At 52.5% G+C, this 16,543-nt stretch overlaps 1 protein-coding gene across 7 annotated transcripts in view; it reads right to left on the reverse strand.

Moving 5' to 3' along the window:
* The window catches only part of RGS3 (regulator of G protein signaling 3), a 141,113-nt gene that overhangs the window by 56,880 nt on the left and 67,690 nt on the right, over positions 1-16,543 (reverse strand). For 5 of the 7 annotated variants that reach the window (XM_058694424.1, XM_058694425.1, XM_058694426.1 and 2 more), the window contains 2 exons: positions 11,979-12,090; positions 5,232-5,275 (listed from right to left, as the gene is read on the reverse strand). In XM_058694424.1, coding sequence (XP_058550407.1) covers positions 5,232-5,275; positions 11,979-12,090 — 156 coding nt within the window. Of the gene's footprint in view, positions 1-5,231; positions 5,276-10,593; positions 10,748-11,978; positions 12,091-16,543 lie in introns of those variants that run through there. The other 2 variants (XM_058694429.1, XM_058694428.1) reach the window with 2 other exon arrangements.

Below are 16,543 nucleotides of genomic sequence, written 5' to 3' on the forward strand. Positions count from 1 at the left end.
GAAAGTCTATAGAATGGGAGTGGTAACATCCCTCCCTCTCAGAGATAGTGAGCCGGTAAGTAAGAGAGCACGAGAGCGGTCGGAGACCTCAACAAACAGCAGCTACTGTTGTTATTACCCGTACTTCATTTATCTAATAAATATTTGTTGAGCACCTGCTAATTTTCAGGGACTATACTAGGTCCTGGGGGTGAAGAAACAAATAAGAGAGAACGAGCTTTGGCCCTCAGGTTGTGGCAGAGATAATAAGCCAATAAACAATTAAATAACATTATCAGTTGTGAAAAGGCCAAAAGGGAGAGATCCTATTTGAGCCTGGTGGTCAGAGAAGGCCTCTCCGAAGGGCCAGCAAGGCAAGTGCTCGGGAGAAATCGTTCCAGAGAGAAGGAACAGCACATGCAAGGGCTCTGAGCTGGGGTGGCTACCAGCATCATCTAATAGCGCTGGGGGTTCTTCTCTGTTCTGCTACCCCACCCAACCCTCAGGGATGTCACCCTTCAGGGCGGGGCCGGCTCCTGTGCTAAGTGTTCCTGGGGGAGCCAGCCCTGCCTCTCCTGCCCCAAAGTGCTCAGAAGCTGATCTTCCTAAAGGCATCAGAGGAGAAAGGGAACAAAGTGGCGCCCCTCGGCTTCGGGGAACCGGGAGGATGCGGTGAGGCAATCCTACCACTTAACAACAGATTCCTTCCATTTCTCAGAACCCCCAACCCACTGCAGGGGAAGGACACGCCCAGCAAAGAAAGACCCCAAGATTCCCCGCACGGAAGCCAGCTGGGGGCGGGAGCCGACCTGTCTCGTGAGGCTCCCCTGTCGGGTGAGCGGCGAGGCAGGGACCATGGTCCTTTCCAGCTTGGAAACGCTGCATCTCCACAAAGCTGGCCCTGCCTCTACCTAGCTGTTTGGGCTCCAGCAAATCCCTTCATCTCCCCGAGCCAAACTTCCTCCTCGGTTTCTGTTCTGAACCTGGAATTCTGCCTAAATAACAATTCGTTTTACCTCATCATCAATTTTAAAGAGCACTTTCCCCATCCATGCTCTCATTTTGATCTTGACAATTCCATGAAGAGGTAGAGAGGGCTTGGACGGTTACTCCCAATTCAAGGAAGGGAAAAACAAAGGCTCGGGGTGGCTAAGGCCTTCGGGAGGTCTTGTGGCCAGTGAGCAGCAGAACAAAGGCCCGAAGCCTTGGAGAACCACCTGTTGAGAGCTCCATCCCCAGCTAGGAGGCTGGCAGAAATGCTCCCCCTTGCAGACTGAGCCCAGAGGCAGCCAGCCTGCAAAGCTTTCAGAAGAGCTCTCTCGGCCAACGCATCTCACAGCAGCTGCAGAGCTCACTGGTAGCTTTTTGTATAACCCTGCCCTGCCCTAAGCTCCAGGATGGCGGTCCCTTCCCACAAAAGTGCAGGAAAGCCTCCCCTCACAGTGACAGAGCTACCAGCATCCTAAGCTTGAGACATCCCCGTCACACGCCATGCTTCGCACAGTGCGAAGCACTTCACCGGTGGGGTCTTGGTCCTTCTTCCAACAACTTGCAAGGTAGAAGCTGTGACTCTCTCCATTTTCCTGACATCCACAAGAACCACTTCCTCTCCCCTCCCCTGTGGATAATCTCCTTTTAGAAAGTCCTGTTTCTCTACCTGGGATGGTGACCATATGACCTGTCCCAACAGTAGAGCTCAGGGAAGCTGGGTGTCTGGCTCTGAGAGCCTGAAGCTGAGAGCCCCATAATGCTAGAGAATCCAGAAGCCTTCTGAGGCACTGAAGACCTAAAGCCAGGCCTAGCCTGGGGCCAGGGGTTGGCTGTCTTAGATGGGCAAACATTTTGGGAAGGCCTTTCCTCCCAAGGTTCCTTTCAAGGAACTTTGGAGGCTGGTCTGGATGAGAGAGAGAGCACAGAACCAGCTCCCTCCAGGGAAGCTAAATTCCCAGCTGTGGAAATCCGTCCATATCAGGGACCTCATTGCCTGCCTGGCGGCCTGCATATGAACAGTCTCTCTTAATCCCCCATGTGATCTACCTCACTGCTTTCGATGCTGTTGCACACTGTGCCCTCTAATACCAGGACCCATGGTCAAGGCTGTAAACAGCCCTGAAGGCATCCTCACATGACTCACTCAGAGGCAGGACCTCCTGATGGCACAGCACTGGGCCCGGACAACTGCATTCAAACATGAGCATCCTCAAATCCAACCAGAAACCCAGGTCCTCCTGGACTCTTTAAAACCCTCATCTTGGGGCACCTGGGTGGCTCTGTCAGTTAAGCCTCCGACTTTGGCTCAGATCATGATCTCACAGCTCACGAGTTCGAGCCCCACGTTGGGCTCTGTGCTGACAGCTCAGAGCCTGCAGTCTGCTTTGGATTCTGTGTCCCTCTCTCCCTGCCCCTCCCTTGCTCTCTCTCTCTCAAAAATAAATAAACATTACGGGGCTCAAACTTGTGAGCTGTGAAATCATGACCTGAGCTGAAGTCAGACGCTCAACCGGCTGAACCACACAGGCACCCCAACATTAAAAAAAATTATCAAAAAAAATCAACATCTTGCCTTACCTCCTTGTTCCTGAATTAATATAATCTTTGTATGAACTAAAACCTCTTCTGCTACTATTTGTTCGTTTGCTTTGATAAAAGTCCTCCCATTTAATTCTAATAACCTTATGACACAGGTAGGAAGGAAAGGCACAGCTGTTACCATTTTCCAGATGGGAACACTAAGGCTCGGAGAGGTTAAGTCAGATGCTGCAGGAGACCTCCGGAAAGGAGATTCAAATTCTGTCTTCTGCCTCCTCCAGAGCCTGCAACCTTACCACATTTGTATAACTCTAAATGCACATTACAAGCAACATGAGATATCCCTCTTAGCTTACTTTTTAAAAGGTCAATAAATCATTGGTGATGTCTCCAATGGAGAATAAATGAATATGAAAAGCTCTCCCCCTGTTATGAAGATGACAATAATAATAACTACCATTTATGGAGTACTCACTGTGTGCCAGGCTCTGTGCTAAGTGCCTTGGACAGGGTATCTTATTGAATCTCATTTAATCATTACAACAACCCTGCCAGGTAGGCCCCATCAGCCTTTCTTCAGAGTGGACTATGTGACTTGCCCGGATCATTCAGTTAGGAAATGGCAGAGCCAAGATTCAAGTCTAGGTCTTCCTAACCCCAAAGCATAGGCTCTTCGATTAATAGAGGCAGGATCAGATTTGAAGTGACTGGTCCTTGACCAACATGCCCTTTGACCCAATGCCCCCGGTGTTCTGAAGCCAGTAGGGAGGCCACATCTGTCCCATGGATTTGCAGGGATTGAAGGATACCTGTCCGGGAGAATAGCGACTCCAGGACCAAGGACTACGTAGGACAATCCCACCGGGGACCTACTGCTGGGAAAACCCAGCATGCTGCCACCCAGGCAAGTGGGATTTTCTAATGAAGTGGGAAAATCTCTCCAAATCCTGACTCCCTTGCCCTGGTTTCTTTTTGGGTGCCCCATGCATGTTAGACAATGAAGATAAATCGCTTGTCAGAAGTTCCAATTAAGATGTGAGTTTGGGGTTCCCCATGGGGACCCAAGACCACCATGTGGAGCCTGTTTGGGGCTACAGAGCAAGCAGGCATCTTGTCTTCCTGTTATAGACATGCCTCACGAGCAGCAGCCCTGTTATGAGAAAAGAGAGGCTTCTGGATGCCTGTGAGCTCCAATCTCCCAGCCCCTCTGGGTCAGAACTCCTGGCGCTTTACTGAAATAAAAGGCCCCTGGATCAATATCCCTTCATCAGCTTTGGAGAGCTAGGAGGTCACAACTCCCTGGAAGCCAATAAGCAGAAGTGCTTTTCTCTACGAAAACAAACCAGACTGGCAGGAAGCTCTCTTGGCATTAAAGAACCCAGAGCTTGATTTCAGCCCCTACCAGAGAGAACTGGAATCCAGAGGGGTGAGGCTGAGGGGCCAGGGCTCTGGCATTTCCCAGCCTGGTCCACAGCTCCTAGGCTGTTTTCTGCCTTTGCCAGATACTTCCCGTGCCTGGTGGAGATGTGCCAACCCAGGGGAGGACATCTAATGCCTTTCTGGCCCTCAGGTTGCCACTGTAGGCAACCGAGGTCCCCAGCTCAGCTCCAACAATGTCCACTGCCCTTTGGAACTCTCTGCTCTCCCCTGAAGCTAACTGGTCAACTCTGTCATCTCCCCCAGTCATCTGTTCACCCAAGGGGACACTCTTGAAGGCCTGCACCTCTTTTCATAGCCAGGAAACAAAGGAATGATTTTTCAATCACAAGCCACATACACATTCCTTCCCAAAAGGGTGTACTCCTCTTGGCCAGCGTAGACCATGCCCTACCCCAGCATCTTGTCCCATAAGACTGGCCCGTTCCCCAGACTGTGAGGTGGGACCGACTCAAGCAGAAGCAGAGGACAGAAATGGGTCTAATGAATCCTTGCTTGGAACAGATACTGCCCCTGCTCATATTAGCAGACACCCAAGGTCGGGAACAGAAAATTTGCGGAAAATTTAAGTCATCGTATGGCTCAGTGGCTCTCAACTTTTTCACAGCCATGGACTTCTGTAATTAAACCCCTGGTCTGAAGATATTTTTGTCTTCCAAAGCAGTAAGTCGTTTGCCTGATTTTGTTCAGCAAAGGGATAGCACTGCTCGTATGAGCTTCTGAGCAGACTGAAATAACCAAGAATACCAACCACATTATTCCAGCCCCAAACACGGACACTTAATATTTTCTTTAGCCTGCATTATCTGGCCCAGGTAAAGATGCAATTACCTTCAGGCCTTTTAAAACACTGACAAGATTCTGTAGGAGGGGTCATGGGTGGTACTTCCGGGAAAGAGAGGAAGAAAGAGGTAGGCACAAGAATTGGGGAAATCTCCAGAAGGAGGGCTACCAACTAGGTAAATAAGGTGATGCACAGCTGTCAGGCCACACCCTCTCTGGGAACCCCGCAGGTGCTGGTGACCAGAGGTTCCTGAGCAGGGGATCACAATGTCCTTCTGTCCCCTCTAGGCACTTCTGTGCCCACTGCTCTTCCACGCAGAGGTGAGAGGCACTGAGGTAGGGACTGCTGTCCCCATTCTACAGGGGGAGAAACCTGACCAGGACCACTGTACAAGATGATGTGGAGCCTGGCACCAGAACCCTGGACTAGACCCAGACCAATGTCGTCTCACTAGCACCAGGCCCACGGAGCTCTCTCCTCTGATCCAGGGGCAAGGACTCACCTCTGCTAGATACAGCACACAGAATTTCAGGTCTTCTGAAGAACCTTGGAGGAAACAAAAAGTAAGACTTGCATTAGAGTTGGCTGCAGAGGCTAAGCAGCTTGCTCCAGTAATGCCAGCTGCCTTGCCCAGAAGCCTGTATGCAGTACTTCCTGGAAAAAGAGGAGGAAAGAGGCAAGCACAGGGGACAGGGGAATCTCTGGAGGAAAGCCCACTTAATGGCCAAGCAGACTGAGGCACAGCAGTAAGGCCTCTGTCCACAAGTGGGCCTCACTCAAGGAATGCTGAGGTCCCACCCTCATGAGAGGCAGCCAGGAGCACCCTCTGGGCATCAAACAGCCACATGCGGGGACCCGTCGTCCACCTTAGGAGGCCTCCGTCTTTCCCCGCTCCCTGTGATGAGAGACACGGAGGCAGCACATATTTGGGTTTTCCTTCAAATGCTCCCAACTGCCTTCACCATTTTGAAATTCAACAAGGAGCCACACATTTGCTGGATGGACCTAGGAATGTGTGGGCTGTGCAGTGAGCTCCCCAATCATGGGCTGGCTGTCACCCATAGATGGTTTCCCAGCCCAGGCCCAGCCCCCTGGTGTTTTCCTGGAGTCCTAATCTCAAATCCCAGATTCAACCATCCTCCACCTCTCCACCTGGGAGGCAGCTGGGAAGGACCATCAGGCTCTCTGCTCCTGCAGCAGAAGAGTGGAGGAAGAGCACCTACAGAAGATGTATTTAGTCAGGGTGCTTCAGAAATGCAAAGATCAAGAGAGGCCCCCAGCCTGTTGGGGACGGCTTCTTGGAGGAGGATCCTCTTGAACTCGAATGCAAGATGGGAAGAAAGGACACTCTGGGAGGTGGGAACAGCATGAACAAAGGCATGTAGGTACAGAAGCACACGGTGTGGTTCGAGGTATAGCAAGTGTGAAGAAGGCCTGCCCCTCCCTGACCATTGTGGGCTGCTCCCCGGACCCTGGCATTACTCCCCATCAGGGCATTCTTCTGGGCACAGGCCTGGCATGGTTGATTTCCTGAATGTCAAGCAATTGGCCTCACTGGGCAGGTTGTCATTTTGAGAGAAGGAACAGTACAACACGTGTAACAACACACACGTACGGTGCCATGCACCAACCACGGTGCCAAACGCTGTCCGTGTATAAGCCCAACCCTTGTAAACACCCCTCCAGGGCAGGGGTGATTGTCACCCATGATTCATGTGAGGAGACTGAGGCTCAACACATATTTGAATCAAAGAAATTGCCCAGTGAACCAAAACGTGCTGCAAAGTTAAGGTGACAAGGTAACAGAGGCAGTCGGTCAAGCCAATTCCTAAGAAAAGGCCCTTGTGTGGGTGAAGGCCGGTCCCCTCCGGAAGCACGTACATGGGTGGTTCCCTGGGCAAAACTATCCCTAGGGCCAGGGGTGCCAGCAAGAGCCAGATAAAAATAGTTCATAAGTGAGGCGCCTGGCTCGCTCAATCAGTAGAGCGTGCAACTCTTAGTCTCAAGAGTCATGAGTTCAAGCCCCACGTTGGGCGTGGAGCCTATTTAAAAAAAAAAAAAAAAGTCCGTAAGTAAGTAGGGGGTTCACTCTGGACTTAGAAGAAATCCTTCTACTTCTCCACATTTAAAGGAGGGTTTAGAGGGGTACCGGGCAGCTCAGTGGGTTAAGCCTCTACTGAAACTCTGGGTTTCAGCTCAGGTCACGATCTCACAGTTTGTAGGTTCATGTGTTCGAGCCCTACATCAAAGCCCCAAGCTCTGCTTGGGATTCATTCTCTTTCTCTCAAAATAAATAAGCATTTAATAAAAAATAAATAAAAGAGGGTTGGGAGAGAGAGGGCCCCACCTAAAGGGCCCCATCATGTTTCAAAACCCAGGAGGGGCACCTGGGTGGTTCAGTTGGGCTAAGTGTCAGACTCTTGGTTTTGGCTCAGGTCAAGATCTCATGGTTTCATGAGTTGGAGCCCCGCATCGGGCTCTGGGCTGACAGTGTGGAGCCTGCTTGCGATTCTTTCTCTCTCTCTGCCCCTCCTCCACTCATGCTGTCTCTGTCTCTCTCAAAATAAATAAACTTAAAAGAAACCTCCCATTTGAAAGCTTCTGCCAACTCCTTGCCTTGTTGAGGATGGAGACAAGGGAAGGTGGTTTCTTTTGTTTAAGAAAACATACTTGGATGTCTCCTTGACTTTCCGGAAGCAGATCTGAGTGCCAAGGGGGAAACAAAAAGCTCTATGTAAGAAAATAACAGAAATTTGGGTTTTGGATGCTGGCAGTGAGAGGAAAGAAGGCTCTAGAAGGGAGGGGAAAGCCAAGGAAATGGGAGACTCAGGGAGACAGTAGGCCGAGGTTGGGGGAAACTCAGCCTACTACATACCCCTAATGGCTAGGGGGTGGTTGATGATTGCTTGACAACTTTTCCTGTGCTGTGACACGCCCTACCACCACCCTCCTACATTACCCCAAACCTTCACTGAAATCCACTGCACATCACGGCCTTGTGCTAGCAGCGCTCTGAGAGAAGGACGGAATGGGGTCAGTGCTCAGCATGTTTCACAGCCTCATAAAGGGACAACAAGACTCGGGAGCCCAGGGTGCCAGGAAGGAGCCTCAGCTGCAGAAAAGCAGGCCGCGAGCTGGAGGACCCAGGAGAGCAAACTCGGCCATCAGAAACCCTTCTGCAACATCAGACTGGGCTGATGTTTCCACACTCTGGAAACGGGGTGAGTGTAAAGGACAAGGGACACAGAGGCACACAGGTGGGTTTTCCACCCAACGTTCCAACTGCCTTTACCATTTGGAAATTCCACAAGAAGTCATCGGCTCCTGGGTGAACCCTGCTTCCCCCACCCCGCCCCCGAGGATCGTGGGCCATGCAAAAAGGGTCCCAGAAGCGCACAGATGGCTTCCCCACCCAGGTCTGACCCCTCTGTCATGTTTCCAGAGCCCTCTCAAGCCTGGTCTGAGATCCCAGACTCAGCCATTCTCCAAGCCCTCTCCACCCTGTGTGACAAGCCTGGAGGCATGTTGTTTCCATTTTCCAGTTGCAGAAACTGAGACCCAGGGAGAGAAAACAACATGTCCAGGCATGCAGCAAGTAAGGGGCAGAGCTGAGATTTGAACCCAGGACTGCTGCCTCCGAAGCCTATGTTCTGACCACCGCATCACACTTCTGCTCCCCACACTGGTGCCACCCCAGAGATGGGGGTGCATCTCTTCCCCTGTCGTCGCCCTGGCAGCCAGCACTGAGGTGAGCTCTGAGGATGTGCTCGGCAATTGTCAACTGACTAAATTTAACCCCAAGGCAGTCCAGCAGCTGGGACCTACACAACTGAGTTCCCAAGACTGGGCTCCTGGCCCCCCGGGGTAGATGGAGAGCCCAAGAATCAGCTGGACATTTCCAGGCCATCCTGAAAGACCAGAGCAGGCCAGGAAGACACCCAGTGGGTGGGATGCTGGCCGCCTGGGAGGCAGAAACACAAAGACCAGCAAAGCCAGTGGGCGGCAGAGACAGGAAGAGGCCACAATGGGCCCCGGATGACCGGAGATGTCCCAATTGTTAGCGCCAGCTCTCCGCCTGTTCCCATTACACTGCCGTTCGGACCTGCTGAAGCTTGGGGGGTGCTGGGCAGGAGGAGGGCAGGTTTAAGTGGCCACCACCAGCTGGGAGCCCTGGAGGAGAAGTGTGTCCCCAGCCCCCAAGCTGGGCAGCACTTCTAGTCTCCTTCTAGTCATTCATGCATTCGTTCACCTAATAACCATTCACTGGGCACCCACAATGTCTGTGCCTTGTGCTAGACCCTGGGAGGATGCTTGGCCAGCAGAGCTAAGCTCCATTCAGGCAAGTCACACACAGGAGTCATTGGTCCCTGGGTGGGATAGATTCTCCCCCGCCCCCAGGAAAAGCCCTCGCCAGCCCCAGCCTGCAGGAAAGGCCAGTGTGCTCCTTGTTACCATCTTTGCCCCCAAGTGAACTTGCCACACATGTTGACTTGAAAGGGACACACCTGCGAGGCACAAGCAACATGAATCAGAAACCATTCTGCCACCAGAAGCTCCAGCTGAGGTCCTAAATGGATCTCTTAAGGGCCTCACTCAGGCACTTGCTACAGCAGCAGGTCTCTTTGGGCGCCAGGGAGATGGGCAGGGAGTCAGGCGCCAGGACCCCGGGTCCCACAGCTCCAACTCCGAATGCAGGAGAAGGGGACACTGAACTTCTGCAAACCCCAGGACCCACAGCCTGTCTCCGGGGCATGGGGGCAGGGGAGGAGGCAGGGGAGTCCACCAATGCCTGGAGAGAAATGTAAACGATGGAATGTGCACCCGGGTGCTCAGTGTCACTGAGCCATGTCCCCGGAGAGCCGCATTTGCTGTTAGCTGGCTGGCACCTGCTGCAGAAGGGTGAGACAACGTGTCTGCACCAAACCATCTGCCCCGCAAGCCCAGGACAGGCACACACGTGCACATGCCCCACACCCAGGCCAACCCGATAGGCTCTGATGACCGCGGTCATCTCTCCTGAGGGGTCCTGGCGTTGGCCACCTTCAGCCCACCGTTTTCAGGGAGAGGATGTGGTCTCCAGCTCCAGGAAGCCATGCCTGCACAAGGCTGCTGTTCACATGAGCTCAGCATCTGGAAGGTTTCTCTGCGGCGCCTCAGGCCCCACCCCACCCACTCTGACCAGCTGCCACCCGGTGGAAGATGGGGCTCACCCTGGTCTGAGGGCTCCAGGAGGGGAAGATCCCACCAATTCCCAGCCGAGGCGACCCACCCAAGGGTGGAGGTAGGACATATGGGCACCGTCCAGCATCTCACGGCAACCTCAGGGTCCGTGTGGGGATGTCAGGGGTAGGGAAGAACATAAAGGGCTGGCCCAACCCTTCTTTCACAGAGACGCCGGAGCCCAGAAGAGGCAAAGGGCCAACTGAAGCACGTTAGCAGCAAAGCCGAGCCCAGACTCCAAACACCCAGCTACTACCCTCGGCTCTTCCACTGCCCCCTTCTCTCTCCCACCCACCCCCGACCCAAAGCATAGCCAGTTTGAGCCCCTCTTCTTTCCCCTCCCTCCTTCAGGAAGTTGAGCAGACAGACGCAGGGGCCCAGACCCGAGCGAGGAGCAGGATGAGCACAACTGAGTGAAGGCTCAGTTCTTACAACCAGTCAGCCCATATTACCGAGCAGCCCACCCCTGACTGGGCCCTGATGGTCTGAGCCCACAGAGGAAGGGACTGCCCAGCGAGTGCCTGTGTGAGTCTGAGCGCAGGGGGGTGGCAGGGAGAACGGTGTGCGGGGTGGGGGGGAAGCTGGGTATGAGGGAAACGGGGAGGGGCAGGGAAGCCAAGGGCGGAGTGCACTGTAGCTCTCACCTGCCCCCTCCCGTGGGCACCAGGGAGCCAGGGTCCCAGCAGAACTTGCTCAGAGGGTCGCTCCTCACCTCCTTGGTCAGGCCCAGCCGCCCCAAGGGAAGGGCTGCCCCGGGAGAGGCGACTTGCTTATTGTCCCCCCTCAGGGACTGCCCTGGGCAGTGGGCAGCAGAAAGCTCGAGACAGAGAAGGAGAAGTTGTGAGCGACTTCCTGAGCGGGGCAGCCCCAGTGGAGGTTCTCACACCCCCTGGGTTTCTAAGGAGGAAGAACAGTGGGGGCGCCGAACACACAGGAACACAGGACAGGTCTGCAAACGGGCAGGAAGTTTTCCTGGAGCAAAACCCGTCAAAACAGAATTCTTTCGCTGGGTAATATTTTCCTCCCTGCCCCTGTTGCCCATACTCAAACAGGTCTGTTGTTGTTTTCATAATCTGCGAGAGGAAATCGAGCCCCTTTCGGCAGAGACTTCAGGCGCCAAACCAAATCGCTCAACAGATACTCCCAGCTGGCTTCCCCTTCCCCTCTTCCTCCGAGTGGAAAGTTTGCGGGAGACGTTCACGTCATGCTCCCACGCGCTCCCTGCTCCTGGGGCTCTGGCCTGGGCGACGCAGCTGGGTGGCGACGGAGTGGGGCACGCCCATCGGGGTTCTGTGTGGGGAGTGGGGGCGGCAGCTAGCACGGCCTGGGCACCTGGCGTGGGCCGGGCATTCTGCATATGACCTAATGTAATCTTTTTTTTTTAAGTTTTATTTATTTTTGAGAGAGAGAGAAAGAGAGAGCGCATGTGCATGAGCAGGGGAGGGGCAGAGAGAGAGAGACACGGAATCTGAAGCAGGCTCCAGGCTCTGAGCTGTCAGCACAGAGCCCGACGTGGGGCTCAAACCCACAAACCATGAGATCGTGACCTGAGCCGAAGTTGGATGCTTAATCCACTGAGCCACCCAGACGCCCCTGACCTAACTTAATCTTCACAGCAACCTACTGGTGGCCCCACTTGCATGTGAGGCAACAGGCTCAAAGAAGTTGAGTAAAACTTGCCCGAGGTCACAGGTGGTGAGGGGCAGGGCCCAGGTTTAAACACAGGTCTGTCTGAGTCCATAGCTCTTCCCACTCCACTCCACGGCCTCCCTGAAACGTGCCCGGGACAGAAACCTCCCAGCAAAGCTCCGGGGGTATGGTACAGCCTAGAATGGAAGGCAGGTGTCGGAGAGCCTGGCGGCCTGGGGGCAGGGCCTGACCCGACTACACATGCTCAGATGCCCCATGGCTGGCTGGCAGCCCCACTGTCGGAGGCACTGATCCGAGCTGGGCATCGGAGCTGCCACCCAGAGTAGTGGGGCTCGGGGCAAGTGGGAGGGAGTCCGGGGCATCTCGGGTCCACACCTACCTTCCTGCAGCTTCACACTCTGGAGGTAGAGGGGGTTCCTCAGGACGTTGCAGCGGCCCGGCTCATCTTCCTTGGTGAAGAGCAGCAGATCCGAGTAGGCAAATAGCGTCACCTGCATCGTGAAGGAGCAAACACAAGCGGCTGTTCTGCTGTCCCAGAGGCCAGGAGCCACAGCCTCCCCAGGATGTCTGGGCAAGGGGTCCTTGTCATCTCGGGCAGAAGTAGACTAGATCAGACTCTCAGTGTGGCGTCGGCCAAAGGCAGACACCTGATCCGCAATCAGACTTACCCTTCTCTCTACGGTGTTCTACACCCCCACTCCTTATAGTGGGGAAAACAGCGTAACACAAGACCCTCACCTTTGGTGGCAGATGGCCCCTGCAGGTGTCTCCACAGCCCAACACCCCCCCCACCCCCAGGCCATCTTTCTGCCTAACCGCCCCTGGAATCTCCAGCCCAGTGCCACTGGCTCACTGCTGGCTTGGAGCCACCTGTGAGCTGAGGGATGTTTGCACATTTGCTCGGATTCTCCTCTAAACGTCTGGCTGAAAGAGCACACTGCACTTGGAATCAGAAGTCCTGAGGCTCCTACCCGACTCAGGAGCCGTGGAAACTTGGTTAGGGTCCCTGAACCCTCAGCTTCGGTTTTGTCATCCATATAGACACGGGACAGCCCCTGCCCAGGTCCCTCACAGGCTTCTTTCATGAGCCCTGTGTAGACTGTGAATCGAAGCATCATGCAATGTGAGTCCTTGCTGTCACATTCCTCGCGGATAATTTTAACTGCATTAATGCATAATCGGTTCAAGAAAAAGCCAGTTACTTACGCGCCAGTACAGACATGTATGGAACTTTTATCTCTTTTTTATGCACTAGCTGCTCCAAAAATAAAGGAGGAAGCTATTTTTAGACATTATAGGTAAACCAACAGGCATGCTCAGCATAGTTTCATGCTAAAAAAAACCCACTTGATCCCCAAATGCCACTGAAGATTACACTGCTCTCTGTTTTGTAAATCCTGCAGTGGCCTTTAGTTAAAAGCAATAAAGATCCAATTTTACATTCTCCGAAGAGGCCAAAATATTATTAGTTATGTGAACTTCCCTTGGAGGTGTCAAAACCTGACATGTCACTTCTCGTGGGGTAAGCAGAGTCAGCCAGAGGGCTTCGCATGCATCCCCGAAGGCCACAGCCAGCGTGTACTGGACAGTTGCTGGAGTTTAAACAGTCAACATGTTGACATTTAGCTATCAGACTGTTAACAGACCTAACAGCTCCACTTCTGATGCCCTCTCCTACAGAAATACTTACGAGGATATATTAATGTGAAACCAGAAGGATGTTCTCAGCAGCATCTTTGTAATAAAAAAGTAAAGAACACAGATGCCCATCAAGAGAGGGTGGATGAAATAAATTATTCCCCCCTTCCCATGGTAGAATTGTATGCAACAGTGAAAAGAATAAAGGAAAGCTGTCCGGGCAGAAATTGTGTGGGCAGAGTGCCCACCCTGCACTATATAAGTCAAATAGTGCAACGTGCAAGAATGCCTCCAGTTTAGTCCAATCTTGTAAAATGGAACTGTCAATTTGTACTTTTGTCTAAAATACTCACCACCACACTCTTCACTCTGGGGAGTAGAATTCCATACATTTCTGTTTAATTTGCACTGTATTGCAAGAGAGTCTATTACTTTCGAGATTTAAAAATATATAGGGGCGCCTGGGTGGCTCAGTCGGTTGGGCATCTGACTTCGGCTCAGGTCATGATCTCACAGTCTGTGAGTTCGAGCCCTGCGTCGGGCTCTGTGCTGACAGCTCAGAGCCCGGAGCCTGTTTCAGATTCTGTGTCTCCCTCTCTCTGACCCTCCCCCACTCGTGCTCTGTCTCCGTCTGTCTCAAAAATAAATAAACATTGGGGCGCCTGGGTGGCTCAGTCGGTTAAGCGGCCGACTTCGGCTCAGGTCATGATCTCACGGTCCGTGGGTTCGAGCCCCGTGTCGGGCTCTGTGCTGACAGCTCAGAGCCCGGAGCCTGTTTCAGATTCTGTGTCTCCCTCTCTCTGACCCTCCCCCGTTCATGCTCTGTCTCTCTCTGTCCCAAAATAAATAAATGTTAAAAAATAAATAAATAAATAAATAAATAAATAAATAAATAAACAAACATTAAAAATATATAAATATTTTTCAAAGGACCTCTTGGCTCCTTGAGCACAGTGCAAACAGACATTTGAAGACATCTGGGTCACAGAGACAATAGGGGTGTCCTTGAACAGGAGGCTCCCAGTGGCTCCAGCTTCTCCAATGGGGACCAAATACAAGAGCTCAGGAACCCTGGGCTGGGAGGGATCCTGGAAGTGACTCTTTCCAGCCTCCTTCCAGACCATAGTCCTGACCCACCACAGCCCAAAAGAAGCTCCCATCTGTTCAGTTCTTTCTTTCTGCTCAGTGAGTTTTCACTTGTAAATTACATGACTGCCTTTATTTATAGATGAGGACCCTGCAGCTCAGAGAGGTTAAGTGACCTGTCCAAGGCCACACAGCTAGGGCCACTGCCGAGGTCTAGCTGACCCCAAAGCTTTCACTATACGGAGAGGTAGCAATATGCCTACAGCTGTCCTGCCCCTGAATGTGAAAGAATCCAAACAGAGACCAAAACAGAAAAGCAAAGGAGACCAAAACTGAAGTCAAGGGAGGGGAAGAAGATGATCTAAGAGCTGAGAAGGATCTGAGGGGCTGATTCTCTGAGCAAACCTAGAGGCTTTCCCACTACAAAGAAACCTGGCAGTCACCTCCAGACCCATGGGGAAGCTGGTCGGGGAAGGGTCGGAGGAGGTGGTCTGTCAGGAACCTAATAAGTCAAAAAATGTCCCAGGCTCTGAGAGAGCTGGGTGGACGGCAACGGGAGAAGAACCACAGGCAAGGTGAGAAAGCTCCAGGCCACTACTCTGGCCCTGATTCCCAGAGCTGAGAATGTGGTCTAGACAGGAAGTGATTAAGGCATGAATGAAGAATTTCCCCAAAGGTCGGGTCAGGGAAAGGACAGAGCTGGCACACAGCAGGAGGCAGGGCAGAGGGGCAAGCGTGCCAGGGGAGGGCAGGTAGGCCTCTCTCCCAGGTCACCAGCACCGTGCTGGCCTTCCTCCAACAGAACCCACGGTGGAGTGATGCCCATCTCCACGGCCCAATTACCCGGCTGCCTTCCACAAAAGGCCAGGGGGGCTGCCAGGCGTCTTCCCCACACAGGTTCCAAGGGCACATCTGTTTTCCCAAAGGGTCAAGGGTTGAGAGATTGCTTGGTTAGGAAATCCTTGCGACTTGGAGGGTCACTTCTCCCAAGCAGCCCTAATCAAGTTTTCTCTGGAGATCTTGCCTAAAGGCAGGGTTTGCCGAAAAGACCTCGGTGCCTTAGTTAATGGTAAACTCAGTGAGTCAGTGCATAAAGTGAGGGTGTGTCAATCCTGTGCCCCTGTGACCTCCAGCACGGGGCCTGACTACACAGTAGATGCTCAACAGCTCTTGTTTGAACGTGTAAGCGAGGCTACTCCAGAAGGCTGATTTGATCTCAGGGCCCATTAATCAAGTGTGTGACTTCTGGGAGGAGGTATGATGGGGGGCAGCTCAGTGCGATACTGCATCAGCTCACAGACGTTAGCACACAGGAGGACGCTTGGAGAAGAGATGGGAAGAGCAAGGAGGAACATGCCAGGAATAAACGTGAGGGCAAGGGAGAACTCTCTACAATCTAGCACTTTCCAGGAACATAACCCATGCCTGGAGAGGCTGCCTCTACAGATCCAAAACTGTCTGGAAAGCCATCAGCTGGAAAGTTACAGGGAAGCCATCAGAACGGGCAACTCCTGAGGGCCCAATCAATGCTGCAATTCTACAAACTTATCCAAGCCCCTCTTGAACTGGTTTAGACTTTTGACCTCAAGATACCAAGATCCATGTATTTGCTTCCTAGCATATTTCATGAAAAAGACATATATTTATTTTACTTGTCTTTGTATCGCTTCTTTCAATCTTCAAAAGGGATCTCTGAGCTCTAAGGTACCAAAGATTCAGTAGACAAAGATTTTCTGGACAAACTGTGACTATAATCAGACTGTGGCTCCAACCATGTGCTTGCCAGTCTGTTTTTAAACAAACGTGCCGGAGGCAGCATGGGATCATGAAAGTGCTGCTGAGCCAGAGAGCAGAGACCCTTGAGTTCCAGTTAATCTCCCTAGAGCCTCAGCTTCCTCATCTGTAGAATGGAGACAACTGCGCCTCTCAAGAGGATACTGCAAGAGCTAATTTAAGATCTACTATGTAAAATGCGTGCACAGTGAGAATACACAGTAAGTGCTCGGTGTTTGAGCACCTAATGGCAAGAGGACAAACAAGAGAGCAAATCCAGACATACGTGTGTATTTCAGGATGACTGTCATTTCTGCCTTCCTCTGGGTCTTGTGGATTTACAGCCACACCTCACTTTCGGACCGTTGGCCACCTGACTTAGCTCCACCACACTTAGTTCCAAGTGACTTCTTGTTCCTAAAACTCAAATCCCCCCTCACCAAGACA

This window comes from Neofelis nebulosa, chromosome 12 (genome assembly GCF_028018385.1).
Source record: "Neofelis nebulosa isolate mNeoNeb1 chromosome 12, mNeoNeb1.pri, whole genome shotgun sequence".
NCBI lineage: Eukaryota > Metazoa > Chordata > Mammalia > Carnivora > Felidae > Neofelis > Neofelis nebulosa.